Raw genomic sequence first — 17,838 nt, forward strand, 5'->3', positions numbered from 1 at the left:
TCCCTCTTTCTCTTTTGCAAAAGAACCAAGCAAAACAAAATGAAGGAACAGAGTCTGCCTTCTCCAGAGTTCCACAGCATGGGGGAGTATGCTTCAAATACGCAATGAGCTTCGTGTAGTCCTACTATCAAATAACAATACAGAACCCAGACAAAATGCTTCCAAAAAATAATATTCTCAAGTTGCTCATCATTCAACCCTATCCCCTATGGTCCCTCTAGCTTTCAGTAACACTATTAAAAGCAAATGCAGCTTCAATTTTCTCTTATTCAAGTTCCTCAAAAGCTGATGATCTTTCCATCAAAAATCCCTCTCCTCAAATGACTAAGTACATTTTACTGTTTACTGTGTCCTTTTGGTTAGAGCTGTGTTTTAACCAGGCTGCTAGGCAACCATCTGGGTACAGAATGAATGCCTGCTTTTAACCACTGACCTCAGCATCCCCAATCGTAGGACAGCCCTCAGATTTGCATCGCACCGTCATAGAACGTCTTTTGTGTTCTGCATCAGAGAGGCAGTCGGACACCACGCCAAAGGATTTCCCAATGTGCTTTCTGCACATCAAAGTGAAGGTCTGGAAGCTGACTACACTCCATGCCTTTGCAAACAAAAGTGCCGCACATCAGTGACCGCTTTGCAATGGCGGGATGAATCAGGCCTTCCTCCCCCTCTCACTATGAGACTGACGTTTGCAAAGAAGAGGGTAGATGATAAAAGAAACCTTTGGTAGAAATGACAAAAATACAAAGTCAAAGGAAGCCATAACCCCCAGAGCCTACAAAAGCCCAAGGAGACCAGGAGAAACCGGAAACAGGGAGACTGAAGATGAACCTGAAACAGTACCCACAGAGGCTCCATAGAGAGCCCAGACTCAGACGGGCGTAGGTGCCAGTGGCCCAAGCCTGAGTCGGACAACGAGTATTTCTGTGTGGGACCCGCCCTTCACGCTGCTGCTTATATAACCTGGGAGTTGTTGACAGTTCTTTTTCGAGCAGGCAGCAGGTTCCTGTGTCAATGTTCCATTACATGAGTCTAAACATAGCTGCGTTACAAGATCAATTATACGCAGACACACATTGAAGTAAGATCATTTTAGAGGAAGTTCCAGATGATGAGAATGCTACCCCTGTGTTACAGAAGCGTCAGATTCCAAAAGTGGGTCTGAAGTTGATTTACTTGGCTCTAGAAAATTAATTTCCAACCGAAACTGTAACCTAAAACTGAAAAGATAAAGGAACATTAAAGAAAATTCTATAAAGAGAAAATAGATCTCCCATAATTCCACTCCCCTAACGTAATCATATTCACATTCTTACTTCCACGTCATTTACAGTCATGTCTGTTTCCAGTGACACCCGTGGTTACAGATTTCACTTAGCATTTCGCATTTTGAATTATGCATTCATAGACCCCCGTCAGTGTTTCTGAAATCTTCATAATCTTCATACAAATGCTAATCTAACACATAATATACTTTCTTTGGAGATCAATTCATCTATTCATAACAATGCGTTTATGAGAAAATACTCTCTGAGCATGAACTCGGGGTTCCGGGAGAAGCACATCTCCCTCAGTGCTTCTGGCACGCCATCCTACACTCCTCGATTTTCTGACCCCGGGGAGATAAAGCGCTTCCTGGCATGGTGTCTTCGTCCACTTGGGCTGCCATAGCAAGATACCATAGACTAAGTAGCTTAAATAGCAGGAAATTGTGGAGGCTGGAAGGCCAAGATCAAGGTGCTGGCCGAGTCAGTTCCGGGTGGGGGCTATCTTCCTGGCTTGCAGATGGCCATTTCCTCACGACATTCCCACATGGCCCACAGGGAGCAGGGACCGGTTGTTGTCTCCTGTCCCCGAAAAGGCACTCCTGCCATCGTGAGGACTCCACCCTCATGACTGAATTACTTCTAAAAGGCTCCAACTCAAAATACCATCCCATTGGGGGTGGGGCTTCAGCATAAAGATGGGGGGGCACACTCAGTCCATAAAATGGTTTCCTTGTCTTTAGGGGTGCTTCAGGACCAGGGCATCAGAGGGGCTCAGAGCAAGGATGGGGCCTCCAAGGACTGAAAGTAGAGGGTAAGGGTTCTAGGGAGTTGGAGATGCTGACAGCAGCTGGGGTCTCCTACCTATGGTCCACTCCCCACATATCCCCCCTTTGTTTTTTCCTGTGGGCCTCAAGAACGTCCTCTTCCATCTCTGGTTCCAAGTCACCGCCCGTGTCCCCTGAATAGGGCCTCTTCCTCCCCCGGGCTTGGCTTAATGCTTGTAAAACTGGAAATAACGAAGTGTGAACATCTCTGAGCGGTGCTTCTCCTCACTCTACAGGGCGCGTCTGGGCGCACAAAGGGCTGATGGGAGAGGCATCCACACTCTGGCTAGAGGTGATCCTGGGCATGCAATGGCACAGAGAGGGATGCTGGGTAAGGAGAGGTTCCAGGGCGAAAGGGGAGGGATGAGAGGAAGGAACCCCAGCAGATGTGTCTCTGAATGCATCACTCATCCACTAGCTATTTACAGAGCACCAACTGTGAGCGAGCCACTCTACTTAGTATGTCAGCTACATCAATGAACAAAAAGACAAAACTCCCTGCCTAAAAGGAGCTTACAGTACAGTAGTGCAATACAAACAACAAATAAGAGATACAGTAAGTAAGGAAATTAAATAGCATGTTAGGAAGTATCAAATACTATGGGGGAAAGCAGACCATGTTAAGGGTGACCAAGAAGGTGGAAAGGTCTATTTACAACTTCACATTCGGTGGGCAGAATAAGTCTCATTGAGAAAGTGAGAAGCCTGGAAGAAGGTGAGGCAGTTAACCACATGGCTGTTTAGGGGATATGTGTTGTAGGACGAGGGAACAGCTGGTGCAAAGACTGTAGGTAGGAGTACGCTTAGAGTGTTTGAGGAACAGCCAGCAGCCCAGAGTGGTTTGGACAGCGAGTGAGGCTGACACAAATTGCAACGATGAGATTAGAGAGGGTCAAATTAAGCAAGGCATTGTAAGGACTCTGGCTTCGCAGTGTTTTGAGAAGAGTGACATGATCAAACTTAGCTTTAAAAAGGTCGTGCTGCCTGCTGTGTGGGGAATACACAAGAGGAGCACCGGTGGAAGCCAGGACACCAGCTCGGAGGCTGCTGCGATCGCCCCGCAGAGAAATGTTTGTAGCTTGGGTCCGAGTGGGACTGTGGAGGGTAGGGCTTGGATTCCAGATCTAGTCTGAAAACAGAGCAACAGGATTATCTGGTGGATTGGACGTGGGGTCTGAAAGAAAGAGAGTGGTTAAGTATGTTGCAAGGTTTTAGCCTCTCGAGGTGTGGTTAACAGACCCAGAGCAGCGGTTGAAAGAACAGGACTGGAAGATGGGAGACCAATGGAGAGGCTCCTGCATAATCTAGACGTGAGATGAAAAAGGAGAGAACAAGGCTTGTGGTGGTGGGGATGTAGAGAAGCTGGTGGGTTTGAAAGGTTGAGTAAAATTGACAGTAAAAAATTTAATGTTTCACATAAATATTTTGTGGTAGTTCAATGTCCATTCTCTCCTTAATGTGCAGAATTTTTAGCCGACTACGTGGGGGCCCTGCTAAAGGTTACATTTCCCAGGTTTTCTTGCAGCGAGGTGTAGTAAATGACCAAGTTCGACCAATCGGATGTGAGGGGAAGTGATATGTGCAGCGTCTACTTTGTGACCTTCGCAGGCATTTCTCCCTTCCACTTGCTTTTGTAGGGAATTAACAGCAGAGGCTTGAGCAGCCACCTTGAACCATGAAATGTAAATGCACACTGAGGGGGGCAAAGCAACAAATCCAGCCACATACCACCCTGTGACTGTCTACCCACACTTGTTTAGAAAGACAGAAATACGCTTCTGCCTTTTTGAGCCTCTGTACTTGGTGTTCACATTGTTACAGTTGCCGAACTTTAAGCCTAACTAATACAAATTCTTTTAGCTGTTGCGAGCACAAAGGCCTAACACCAAATATTATCAATTCCATGAAGCCAGGACAGTATTCAACAGGGAAAGTTTTAAGTCTGGCCTGCCTCTGTTTGTTTGCTCTTAAAATATCTGAACAGTATTTGAGCTTCAATGCCCTGAGTCACGGCACAAGAGGCTGAAATCTAGAGTACACTGCTGGTTAAGGAACTAATGTTTACTCAGTAATCCATTGCTTCTTTTTCGATCAGATGCCCAATTCATATATCACATCAGAATGAGGTCTTGGGGAGACATATTATGTTATCTGCCTTTGGGGCAGAAAACAGCATCACCCACAGGCTTCTAATTCTCCACACAATCCAGCCATCATCTCCTGATTGATCAATGGGCCAAGCGTGTGATGACGCCGTCCCCCCACCAAAAGGAGGCAACATTAAGTTCTAAGCTGGCACCAAACAAAAACATATACTTTAATCAAAGGCAAATCCTAGCTGTGTGGGAGTCTAACAAATTGCCACTGAATAAAGGAGGGATTGAGCTGAAACCTGTGTAGCCTCAGAGGTGCAGCCAACCCTGTCGCACTGGCCACCGAGCCTTACGGGGTCAGTGATCTAAACGCATCGGGTCCACACGGGGAGGCGGGCACCTGTGGTGCTGTGCAGCTTCTGGGGCCCATTTCACTGCATGAAATGTGCAGGTCCTTAATCACCCTCTTCATTCAGTTTTCCATGACTTATCAAGACCGAGAGATTTAAAAACTACAAGTGAAGAATCAGTGGAACGTTATGGCAAAAATCGTTGTGTGTGGGTCAAAGGGGAAGGCTGATGCACTCTGGGAAATCACACACCCCTTCAATGAAATGCCCTGAAGTCTGGGAAGATTTGGGTCAAGTAAGTGCATTTCCTCCAAATGGGCCATTTGTAAGCATTTCTCTGGACAATGAGAGCACTAGGGTAACTGTCGACTAGTGGCATTGCGGTTCATAAAGTTCAGAGGACAGGGGTCCTAAACTGAGATCATTAAAGAGCAAATATTATTGAGCATCTCGAGTCAGACAAGACACTGTCTCTGTCCTTAAGATGCTCAGGGTCTGGTATGGAAGACGAACTAAACAGCCATTGCAACAGGGTGCTCGGGGCCAGAAGGAAACAAACACGAGGTGGAAAGACAAACAGCAGGGGACTCACATCTAACTAAGGGGGGGAGAGTGGGAAACAGAACAGCTCTTCCTGAAAGAGGCGATAGGTAAATTGGGGCCAGAAGCATTTTGAGGGCTCACTTCCTGCAGTAATAGAATGGAGATGATACCAGCCTATGAAAATACCCCTCTAAAATGGGGTTGATAATTGCCTGTTTAACGTAGGTAAAATATGGCTAATATCCTGTAATATGTACTCACGATTTACTCTGTTGCTACAATCCATGTGAATAATAGGTCATTACATAAATTTTAGAAGAAAGGCAGAACATTAGTAAAAAGAAGAAACAGAAGCTGATGTATTGGGGCATTTGCATCATTCAGAGAATCTAGACTCCTGAAGGGAAGTTGGAATCAATGAGTTTCAGTTCTGTCATCAGGAACATGCCTAATCAGCCCAGGCAGGTGTGAACGAGAACTGTCATTGCTCTCCAGGCACTTCGAGTCCGGAGGAGGGCTGCTTTGCCCACCCCTGCAACCCGTGACAATCTCTGTGGGGCCACGTGACCTTCCCAGCCTGTCTCTTCACCTGAAAATAAGCTGTTGGATGGAAATGACACTTTTCAAAAACATTTTTTGTTACAATCCACAGTGAAAATCAGCACTTCACCTGCTGATCTGGAACAATACTTGTTTTTATTAACTTTAATACATTCATTAGTTTCTATTCTATCCTAATCCACTTCTTTAAAATACAAATGCCAGTTAGATCCACTGAGTGAAGTTTATGTCCCACAGTTTGTGGCCTGTAGTCTGAACAGTTCCGGGCCAGCGCAATGTCTAAGGGCCCCTCCAGCCCCGATGCTGGGAGTTGCCCACACGCTCATCTGATATTTAGCATTTCACACTTTTCATGATGGTCCCACAGGGCCTATCGCCCAAAATCCTTACAGCGGCGGATGACACCGGCTGAGGGGCTCACGAGATTCATCATGGATCGCATGACGAGGGTATGACAAAGCTGGGACCCGACTGTCATTGCACGACACCAGCCAGGCATGGCCTGGTCAGTGGCTCCCCCTCTTTCAGAGAGCCCCACCTCCTGATGACCCTCTGCCCTCAAGCTTCAAATTAAAAGTCTCTCCTGATCTGTCAACAGCGGGATGCAGCCCTGACCAGTGCGGCTCAGTGGGCCGGGCGTCACCCCATAAACCAAAAGGGCATAGTTTGATCCCCAGTCAGAGCACATGTCTAGGATGCAGGTTCGAACCCGTCTGGGATGCATATGAGGGGCAACTGATCGATGTATCTCTGTCACATCAATGTTTCTTTCCCTCTTTCTCTCTTTCCCTTCCCTTTTCTCTAAAGTCAATGAGCCTGTCTTCAGTGAGGATTAAAAAAAAAGTGGGATGCAAATATAATGAACTTATTCTAAGAATGTAGTGTTAATTTTCATGTCCATACGCTTGCTAGATCCTTCAGGAACTACCCCTGCTGAACACAAATGCATGAAACCGGTCCCTGCCCTGGAGGAGTTTATAGTCTTGCAGAAAATAATCCACCCACAGACCCACCCATTAAACACTGCACCCTTTCAAAGCTGCCCTTCTCTTGCTTTCTCAACGATAAACTCAGTTGTCCTGCTTAATTCAGCAAGTCTCCGCATATGGCCGGTGGTCAGCACCAAGGTTCAAGCCTTCCTTGGAGACTCAGTGCTACAGGTCAGCAGTACAGCAAGAGGGTGGCACTCCGGTGGGAGTGAACGGCATTCGCAGCTGCTCCCAGGCAGTGCTGTGGCTCCACTGCTTCCCCTCTCTCCCCGAGGGTGAATGGAGATACCAACAGGCTCTTCTGGCACCGCCCTAGGTACCCTCCTCACTCCAGACTGGCATCAACTGACTTCAGGGATATACGAAAATTTATTAACATCATGAAAAGGTAAGGTCCCCTAGACTTATAGACAACGTCTCATTTATATTATTTAGAAGGAAGAAGGGATGGGGGCAAGAGTGCTTTTAGAGAGCCATAAGCCTAAGGCCAAAAACCAAACCAAACAAAACAAAAAAGCCAGACACTTCAGTCCTTTCTTTATTTTCTTTTTTAACTCTTCACAAAACTGTAAGGGCTGATTGGTAACATGCCAGTACTTCTAAGGCAATTACCATCAAGACGATCAGAGTCTATAGTGGGAATTTATTGTTTTGCCTTCCAGCGTCCATCCCTCCTCCCTCTGATGACGGCGCACAGTGTTCCTGTGGGGGAACCACATCCCCTTTACTCTAAATCAGTTGGTATGGGTGGCCCGACTTTAAATTCTGTTTTTAACTCTGAGGTGGGCCCTGACTGGCTTAGGTTAGGGTGCTTAGTTTGGGAATGAGAAGGGAATAAAATCAGAGTCCATGAGTCAGAAGGATTACTTTTCTGAGGCTTCAGAGAAAATGTTTTTTCCACAAGAGCTACCAGGAGAAAGTGTCTGTCTGTCCCTGGGTGGTGTGGAATAGGAGATGCGGGACTATGGCAGCACTGAGGTGAAAGATGACACTGGATGGGGCCTAAGGATAAAGCTGTAGAAGCAGAGCAGAGTGCCAAAGAAAACCTTTATCCTTTGGGGTGCCATCTGGACTGCTGGATCAAGCCTGGCCTGCAACACCCCCTCTATGTATTTTTAGTTAAAAGACACATTTTGTTTGCTTAAGCTAATTTATTTTCTAACACTTGCTACCAAAGTAATTCAAATTCATAAAACACCTTAAATATTACCAACTAGGAATATACAGAGGATGCAGGGTTTTTTGGGGGGAAGACAGGAGGATAGTAATTATAGGTAGAGTTTGAAAGAAAGACTTTTTCTTATCTTCCATTAATTCTGCAGGAAACAATCACAATACTTAGCATCTACATAACTGTTCCTATTTCTGAAAAACACCTTTTCCACACACATTTCCTCACTTGAATTTCACAATCCTGAGGCAAAGAAGTTATCGAAATTTTTATTTTGCAGTAATTACTTACTTATCAGGGGCTTCATCTACTTTAAAATATTATATCAAATTCAGCAATCATTTGATTGTCACAATAACCAAAGGAGGTAGGAATGGTAGGCCTGTCATAATACCCCATTTAGGCAGGAGAAACTGAACCTCAGACAAATTTAATTTGAGGTGTAGGGTGACAGGCATCAAAATCCAGGCCTCTTGCTTCCTGGGTTTTAATACTGTTCTGTTTTTCTCAGCTCAATCCTTTGAACCAGTGACACTAAACTCTATTCCCAGAAACAAATGTGTGTGCCTTTAAGCACCACATTAGCAGCGGCCTGAACTTGACCAAAGCACCAGAGATCCAAATCTGGATCCCAGTCGCCCGGCTGCCAGAACTAACTAGTTGGTGACCTTGGGCAAGTTCTCTTTGTCGTATTTTCTCATCTGTAAAAGGAGAGGTTTGAATTAAAATCTCTGGTGCCCCTTCAAAGTCTAAAGATTCTATAGTTCTAGACTTTCCTGTTCCGGCTTTCACATTAATCTTTTTCTCAGAATAATAATAACTTCACCTGACATTTGTTCTCACTGGGTGCCAGGTACACCGTGCAAAGAGCTCTACCTCCATTTTCTCTTTAAATCCCACCACAATCCTGAGACAATTGTCTCTCTTACACAGATAAGGAAACTCGGAGTTACGGGGCAGAGGAACTCCCCAAGATCAGCAGAATTAGTGCGTATCCAGGGGAGATCTGACATCGGGTCAGCCTGGCTGCGAGGACTTTAACCCAGCATACATTGTGCCCCTTTCTAAGCAGCAGGGGTTGGCGGGGGGGGGGGGGGGGGGGGAGCCAAACCGAGTTAAATCAAGCCCCTGCAAGGCAAAAATGGAAAATCTCTGGAAGGGCGCCTGGGAAGATCCTGCCCAGGCCCAGGGGGCGGGGCGCCGCCCTCCGCCGCCACAGGATCCCGGCTTGTGCCATCCTACCTTCGAGGACCGTTACCTTGTTGAGATGCGGGTTCCTGGTGACATCGTATCCTCTCTTCTTCAGGGGCACGGGGCGCACCGGGCCGGGCTTGGAGTGGCTGCATCGGGCAGGTGCGGAGGGCGCCCAACGCAGGACGGAGCCGCAGGCCCGGCCGGGCAAGATAGCCAGCCTCGGGCCGGTGCCCAGCGCGGCGCCCATGGTCCTTGAGCAGACCTGGCACCGGGGAGAAACCAAGGTCAGGGGCGCCTTCCGGCCAGGCGGGCCCTACGCGCGCTGCAGGGTTCCGTGCCTGAACCCGCGACCCGTCCTCCGTGAGAGGGCCGGGGGTCGAGGAGGGTTCCAGGCGCCAGCCCCGCCCCTCCTCGGCGGCCACCTGCGCGGCTCTCACGGCTTGCGGGGCGCAGGTCTCGCGGAGCTCCCTGAAAAGCGAAAGCCAGCCCAGGAAGCAGATTCGGTGCAGGTGACAGCCGCGTCACCCCCGCCCTCATCCCCCGGGAAGAAGCGACTGCGCGGCGAGGAATCCCTGAACATCCAACCCAGCTGGATGGCTGGCCTCGACCCTCTCCTTCTCCAGCGCACCTGCGCGGACCCCCAAGCTGATGAATTCGCTCCCTGCTGCGGGGCAGGCGGGGCGAGGCGCTGCGGGCCACTGTTTCCCTCCTGCCAATGGCTGGACTGCGCCCGGGGCTGCGACAGCGCGGGGCCGGTGCATTCTAGAAAATGCGGTCCCCGAAATTTTTGTTCGCAGTGCGGGGCTTCCCCTGGGAACGCGCGTGGGGCTCCTGATAACCGCGTGCGCGTACATCCCCAGAGATAAAATGAAGCTCAGAACGCCGCCCCCCTCAGCCTCTCCATCTTAAGCTGAACGCCTAGGGGATCAACATAACCCTCTGAAGCTTCCACTGTTTGGGGAAGGCCCTGGCCCGGGGATTCGGAATGGAAATCCTCAGACACCCAGTGCTCAGTGCTGCATTGTGCTATCCAGTAGAATAGCCGTTAGCCACACATGGCTGTAAAAATTTAAGTGGAATAAAATTAAAAATCCAGTTTCTCAGGCACACTAGCCACGTTTCACATGCCCAAGAGCCACTTGCACATGGTGGCTACGGGATTGGACAGCACAGGGATGGAACAGCCTATCTTTGCCGGAAGTGCTATTGGACAGCGCTGACTGATACGGGGCCCACAGCTGCCAAGAGGCTCCCAGAGACCCCGCGGAGCTTGCCATGGGTGGCTGAGGCCAGACAGGGACCTTGTGTCCATCTAGTCCCGAATCTAATTTTACACTTTGTGCGTACCATGGCCAGACAATGTATTTTCAAGCAAACATTTCGTTGTGTGTAGAATAAAATTCACTATTTTTTGGTTCCAACAGGTTTTCCCATACCATGGCTCCTGCCAGCTTTTGAGGTTCATTTCACTCCACTCTTCCCCTCACTGAGTTTTAGCCACACTTGCTCCTTCCTGAGTTTCCACCCACCGAGGCCCCTCCCCCCTCAGGGCCTTTGCACTTGCTGTTGCCTCTACTTGGAATGCTCATTGGCTCGGATCTCTACTAAGTTGTCAGTTCAAAGGCCTTTCCTCCACTTCATCCAGTGTTGGCCTCCATTAGGGACTATATAGTGAAGGATTTTTTTTTTCCCTTCAAAGAACTTAGCACATCCAGCATTAACTCATTTTTCTAATTGTTTATTGCCTGTTTCTCCCTAGAATGGGAGCTTGGTGAGGAAAGGCTCTTTGCCTGTAAAGCCCTGTACCCCCATTGCCTAGCTCAGTGTTCGGTACATAGTCGCACAATAGTATTTGTTGGGTGAATTAAGGGAAGTGACAGCCACTTTCACAGGGGATGTAAATCCTCCAACTGAGTACTAGACGGATGGCATCATTCCCTACTGACTCCCCTTCGAACCTCCCCATGCACGCAGCCTTCAGAGTGTGCTCTCTGGCCCTGGTCTAAGTACAAAGCAGATGCCACAGTGCTCCGGGCTGCCCCTGCCCGGGGCCAGGGTGTCCTCCTCTCCCTCAGGAGGGATCGTCTCCTCCTTCAGTCTCTCCCCTTTCCAGTCCAATCTTCAAGTTGCAGCTCTAATGATCTATATAAAACAGTGCTTTCCAAAACAGAATCAAAATTACCTAGTGGGGGGGCAGGTGGGGGGGTGAGGCTAAATACAGATTTCTAGGCCTATCCATGGAGATTCTAAGTCAATAGGGTTTAAATGCCTAAGTGAGGTTTACTCTTGGACTGAACGTTTACATAAGCCCTTAAATGATCTTTTTTTCTTAAATCAGTTTGAGTAGATTTTTGGTTGCTTGCAATCAAGCGTATTAACTGATACTTTGCTCTCAACACGGTTTTTACATTTGCACATTTTCCTACCAGTTGACAAACATCCTGAGCATAGAGATTGTGTGTGTGTGTGTGTGTGTTCCAGCTTTGGTACCTGGCACAGAGCAAATTGTCAAGAACTCTTTGTTGAATAGAGTCTGCCTTGGCTCGATACAATGACCTCTGTCTCATCTGGAGGACATTTAATAAGTAACCTAAGTCATTTAAAATTCAGCTAGGAACCAGGATGTAAACAACAAAATTTCCCAAACCAACCAATATACTTTTTATACCACCTGTTCACTAAAGCACATACAGTTTACGTATGAGTCTCTTGCATGTCCTCACCTGTTGCCTGTATCCTCACCTTTGGCCACAGCAAAGGAAAGGTGCTACAGGCTGTTCAGGTGTGGCTGCAGAAGGCAGGAGCAAGAGGCGGTGACTGCTCTGCTCTACAGAGCTGTCCAGGGACCCAGGTTCTTTCTCCAGGCTCTTGTCCTCCCCTTCACAGAAGCATGAATAGCACATCGGCATCCCGGCCTCTGGGAAAAGGGAAAGAGGAAGGGGAGGGCAAGCAACTCTCCTTCAGGAAAGTGATGTGGAATTAGCACACATTATTACTTCTACTCACATTCTGTTGGTGAAAACTAATTCACGTGGTCACATCCTGCTCCAAGGGAGCCTGGACACTATTGTCTCTAGAAGAAAAGGCATGCATGTGCTTTACTAAAGCTCAGAGTTTTACTGAAACCCGCTACTCAAAGGAAGAAGAGAATGGTTCCTGGAGACCAGTAACTACAAGTCTAGATATAATGTTCATTTTATATTAAAGTGCTTGGCATGGAGTGGAAGCTCAGAAACTCTTAGCTATTATTATTGGCACGTGTGGTTTTTCTCTGGATTCAGCACAACTTCCTTACTTTGGGAGCAGAACATAGGATTACAGAGGCCAGGTTCAGAGCCATGAAGGTGTTCCAGAACTTTTTCCAGCTCCAGACAACTTTAATTTGCTTAGCTAGTCAGCCCTGTGGTCTGGTCCAGCACTAGGTACAGCTAATGAGTCTCCATAATTCTCTTGGCCCCTCTTCGTTCACGTCCCACTTACTGACTCTCCCATAGTTGTAATATTGCTTCTTGGGGTGGTAGGAAAAGAATCCCATTGCCTTCCTCTTTGGCCGGAGCTTCCAGATTCCCCGTCCAATGGGTACCTTTGCTTTTCAATTCTGATTATAGAGATTTGCATATCTATCTGTTGCCCTGCTAGATGGAGCTCCTTGAGGACTGAAACTACCATTTATAAGTCAGTGCATCTCCAGTACCTGGGATAGTGCCTGGGACCAAGAATGCACTCATTTTGTTGAATTAAATAAAATGGATATGAATCAAATTTGAGGATAACCTTCCAAGGGTGGACTTAATTTAAGCCATATTTGGTACATTGTTAAAAGGGTATCAAAGGTGCTTCAAGTTAGAGTTTAACTTGTGAACCATCTTCAAACAAGGTATTTGTTTTCTGCAAGCATATTTTCATGTCCATACGTATGGGTGAAGAAAATGGAGATGCATTAAAAATTCATTATTTTTTGCTAATCCTATTGCTTCATAAATGTATATTATATACAACATTTATATTCATGATTGCCCTAAAGTAACTTTTTAATTCACATTGCCACTAGTAATATTTGGAGCACTTACCTCTGTTATTTGTCCACACCAAAGGTGAGTGGTGAGGCACATTTATTTCCTCCGCGTCCACACGCTCACACTCCGAACCCTGCACCCTGGCCTTTGCTCACTGCAGTTTCCTCTGCTCCCAGCACCTGCCTACTGAAGCCCTGTGCTTCCTTCACAACTCTACTCAAGCCCACATCTTCCAGCAAGTCTTTCCAGACTCCCCGCCCGTCCTCCCTCCCACACGCTCTCAAACTCTGTGACTTGCACCTCCCCCATTGCATGTCCACAGTCTGTCTCTGTGCAGTGATTTACTCACATGCCTGTTTTCCCTGAGCCCTGCAGGGGCCTCAGAGGTTAAAACAACAGCTTTGGACTCAGATAGTCATGGCTTCACCAGTGATGAGCTAGTGTGACCTTGGACATTTTATGTGACCTCTTGAAGCCCCATTATCTTCATGGATAAAACTGGGATTCCCATTTACTTCCCACATGTGTTCTTGGTGGCTTAATGTGTTTATTTGCTTTTAAAATGTCCATTATAATGCACTTACCACATGCCAGGCATTATTCTAGGGTATTATAAATATTAACTCATTTAATCTCATAACATTTTTATGAAATACTGAGCTGGTTGTTAGGCTATTTCTCAGCCTCAGATATACTTCGCTAGACTCTGGTGTATGGCTGGAGCTTGGACTCTGCACACCATTTCTTTGGCAGCTGGTTTCCAGTTAATTTCTTCTAGTGGGGGGTGCTAGAGGGAGATTGAAGGCTGGAGAGGGAGATTCCTTTCCATTTGCTTGCTATTATTTCCTTTCTGTATTCCCCTGAACCCAGCCACAGCCCTTCACCCACCATCAGCCATTGGTCCCAGCTTTCTCCACATTCTAGAACCAGCCTCACTAGGCCCCACAAACTTAGCAGCGGGTCTCTTCCTCCCCGTGTCCCGCTTCTGGTGGTCCCAGACTCTTCTCTTTGTTCTTCCAGCCTGAGAGGTGGGCGCTGCTTCCTACAATTACTATCTGTGGTTGCCTCAGCACTCCCTTCCCATTCAGCTGCTTAGCAAAACCAGTTCTTTGTATTAAATTCTTTTTGTTGAAATGTACCTAATGTGGCCTGGTTATCTCAACTGGACCCTACCTGATATAGGTTGGTACTATTATTATCCCTATTTTAGAAATGAAGGAACAAAACCTGGAGAAGTCAAAAAACCCATCTGAAGTGGGCTGGGATTTAAAGCCAGGCTCTGGAGACCACTTGGTCCCCAGGACACTGAGGGCTCACATCTGGGAAGTGCGTAGCCAGGCCTGGCGCAGGGCGAGCGCCACGTATGCAGTGGTTATCTGACCTTCAATCATCCTCCTCATTGCCACTCCTCAGCCTTGCGTCCTACGGGGCACCTAGCACAGGGGTGTGCGCAGTAAATGCCTCTGGACTGAATTTGATTCACCTGAGTGGCGAAGGGCAAAGTGGCCCAGAGGGACCCGAGTAAGAAAAGGATGTGGAGGAGTCACTGGAGCCACAGAGCCCCTGCACTGGATCCCTTTGTCCCCCTTCTTTCGGAGCTCTTTCCGAGGTAACGGATTTTCCTTTTCTTATCCCTTGTCCCACTTCCCTGCCTCCCTCCCCCACCCCATTAAAAGGGAATAAACAGTTCTCTGGCATTCTGAAAATGCCACCAGGAGAAATGAAACAGTAATTTTGTTGGGTAGCAGAAAAAAAAATCATGTTTCTTATTTTACTATTGCATAGCATTCTACTTCTCTATTCTTCTGTTGCATTGCCATATTTTTTATACCCAATTTAAACAAGAAAAGCATATCTTTGAAGTAACCACATTTCTAATAGACTCAGTTATCCCTGCATAGTCTTGTCACAAAAACACTTTGAAATCTTTGTTTATAAACTCATTCAGTCCTCTGCTCAAGTAGTTGTTTTACCAAACGTAATTGCTTCCAGAAAGAAGAATACAACATATTGCATTAGTTTCTCATCAGACTCCCTGCCTGATTCTCATTTAGATCTGCTCTAACCCTCAACAGGCCGGCTTCCTGGCCTGGCCTACGAGCCAGCCCTTATGTTCATAGCTGGCTTAGGCACCAATAATTTATAGTTCATTTCATACGTGCCCCCACTTCCACCCTGCAACAGGAATTCCAAGAAGACAATGTCCTTGATCAGAGTGACCAGGGAGAGAATGAATAACCAGCTCTTCTTGTGTGTTTTCTAGGCCTCCGGATTTCCCAGAGGTTACTATTATTTTTTTTTAATCTATTTTCTGCCCCTCTTGAAGCACTCTATTCAAGCACTCAGTTCTCTGACAGCCACCACTCCATCCTCCATTCTGCTCCTGGCCCCCACGCCTCCTCCCTCCTCACACAAAAGTTAGACAAAAAGGCAACTGTTAGAAAAAAGGCAAGATGCGGAAACAGAAATCCATGGCAGCAGCTGCTGAGCTAAGCAGCTGATAAGGGGGAACAAATTTGTGCCCTGGGCGTTTGTTTGGAGGTCAGGGCGGGCGGCTCAGCAGGGAAGGGGAGGGCTCTTTGTCCGCAGGGTGACTTGCCCATCTGGCCCATTCAGCATCCGCCCCGCCCCTCCCCTTCCCCGGCTTGCCCTGACCCCTGCCTCTTCAGCTCCTTCCCTCCTTGGGCTCCAAGGTTGTTCAACTGTAATGAGCATATCCTCCCGCTTCCTCACTGATTTTGCTGCAGTCCTGACCCATCCGAGATGCAGAAAAAAAAAAGGTGTTCCCTGTTGACATTTGTATTTCTCAGTGGGACAAAAATCCTCAGCTTTCTGGAGGAATCCTGAGGCTCTCAGGAGAGCTTGAGTTATCTTTCTCCCTTCTTTCGGAGCTCTTTCCGAGGTAACAGATGTTTTTAAAGTATGTTTCCATATGCACAGTTGGTGAGATTGCCAGGCTATTCCCAGTGAACCTGGGTTCTCTTCAGCTCCTTATCACTTCAATTCGTTTTTCCCCCTCCTCAAAAGATTTAACAACTCAGCTCCTCCCCTCAGCTCACAGTCAGCCTCAAATCCTGCTGCCCCATTCACTGAGCCTTCCCCCAAAGAGATGTAATTTGTACCCTTTGTGGATTCACAGGTTGGAGCTTCAGCGTGTACCGTGTTTTATTGCCCTGGATGTTATCTGTGCCATCAGGCAGCCCACAGAGCAAGCATTCACTGCGCTGTGAAATGCAGGTGTTTCTCCCTCCAGGTCCTACCCACCCTCCCTGCAGGCCCCTTGTTATCAGGAATATGCAAGGTCCTCAGGGCAGATGGATTGAGTTCTCCTTAGCTTGATTTGTAGCTATGTTTCAACTCCCAAAGACCAGCTCACAAAGGGTAGAAGTGGAGACCGAATAAGCAGCATCTAAGTGATATGGAGTGGAGAGTCACTTTTCTCTCTGCAAGCATATTTATTTTTTTATTTTTAATTTTTTTACAGACGTGACACTGCTGTTTCAAAGCAGGTTTTGAGACTTGTGCTCCATCAGCATGTTATTTAACATTTTTATTTGCACAGTAAAATGAGAGCTAGACATTAACGTCACCATTTCAGGTTGTAGCCTTAGATTTTTGCTTGTATAAATTTCAAGTTCTTTGCAGAGCAGCTAAGAGCTTTTTCTTTGCCGTTGGCTACATCTGCGTTTGAATCCCTTCTTTGTCTCTCACTAGCTGTGTGGCCCCGGATGACCTACTTGGTCTTTCTGAACCTCAGTCTTCTTATCTATAAAATGAGGATGGGAACAATACTACTTAGTTCACAAAGTGGTTGTGAGGATTAAATACCAGGTACATAGCAAATCTTCAATAAATAGTAATGATTACCATTTCAACACTTCCTCTATATTCCTACAGAACAATTCTGGGTGCAAAATTATTACTGACTAAACAATGGTTAAATTGAACTTAACTGAATTTTCAGAGGTCCAGCTTTCAGAGAGTCGGTGTGAAATGCTAGTATAACCCCAAGGTGGCTAATGGTAGAGGTTGAATGTTTGGTGAGCTTTAGCTATGTATTAATTACTATAGAACATACATATGTGCACCTGCACGCACGGTATGAATCTTTTAGATACCATGTCAGGTTCTATTGAAACGCGAGTTGTGTGAATGTCCCCAGGGCGTGCCCCCCGACCCCCGTCCATCTCATGTTGCAGGTAAGTACACCACTGGCTTTTAGTTTGCTAGATCTATCCTTCCTCCACCTAGCAAATGCCAGGACCTCAGCTCACCCTACCTCTGGGCATATCTAGGAGTCGGCACAGCAGAGGGGCAGGTATTCACCTGGGGCTCCTCTACTGCCTCTGCTCATTGGGACTGTGGCCACCTGTTCCAGTCCCCAGTGGGGCTGAAACTCTGCTCCGATTCCCACTTAGTGGCACTAATCACTGTCACTTATGAAGCCCACAGGGTAGCTGCTTTCTCTGCCAGTGCTGCTTGAAACCCTTTGCTATTTCTATGGGGCTGGCCAAAAAGTTCATTAGTTTTTTTTGTCTTTAGGTGGCTCTAGTAGCACTTAGGTGTCTTTAAGTTCATTTGAAATAATTTTGTTAGATTGTATTGTGACAGCTGTCATATCAGTGTGTATTAAAAAAAACATCAAATTTGGTGAATTTTTGTGTAGGCATTTTAATATTGAAGATGGAAGAAAATATGCAACATTTTTGGCATGTTATGCTTTATTATTTCAAGAATGGTAAAAATGCAACAGAGATGCAAAAAAAAAAATTTTGTGCAGTGTGTGGAGAAGGTGCTGGGACTGATCAAATGTGTCAAAAGTGGTTTGT

The 17,838-nt window shown here is 46.9% G+C and overlaps 1 protein-coding gene across 3 annotated transcripts in view; it reads right to left on the bottom strand.

Annotated features, from left to right (window-relative positions):
* Nucleotides 1–11,731, bottom strand: part of ME3 (malic enzyme 3) — a 184,724-nt gene extending 172,993 nt beyond the window's left edge. The window contains exons 1-2 of one of the 3 annotated variants that reach the window (XM_053924614.1): nucleotides 11,717–11,731; nucleotides 9,058–9,255 (exon numbers count right to left, since the gene is read on the bottom strand). In XM_053924614.1, the coding sequence (XP_053780589.1) occupies nucleotides 9,058–9,240 (183 nt within the window). In that variant the 5' untranslated portion in view covers nucleotides 9,241–9,255; nucleotides 11,717–11,731. Of the gene's footprint in view, nucleotides 1–9,057; nucleotides 9,256–9,415; nucleotides 9,521–9,621; nucleotides 9,638–11,716 lie in introns of those variants that run through there. The other 2 variants (XM_053924613.1, XM_053924612.2) reach the window with 2 other exon arrangements.
* Nucleotides 11,732–17,838: the final 6,107 nt, after the last annotated feature.

This window comes from Desmodus rotundus, chromosome 5 (genome assembly GCF_022682495.2).
Source record: "Desmodus rotundus isolate HL8 chromosome 5, HLdesRot8A.1, whole genome shotgun sequence".
NCBI classification, from domain to species: Eukaryota; Metazoa; Chordata; class Mammalia; order Chiroptera; family Phyllostomidae; genus Desmodus; species Desmodus rotundus.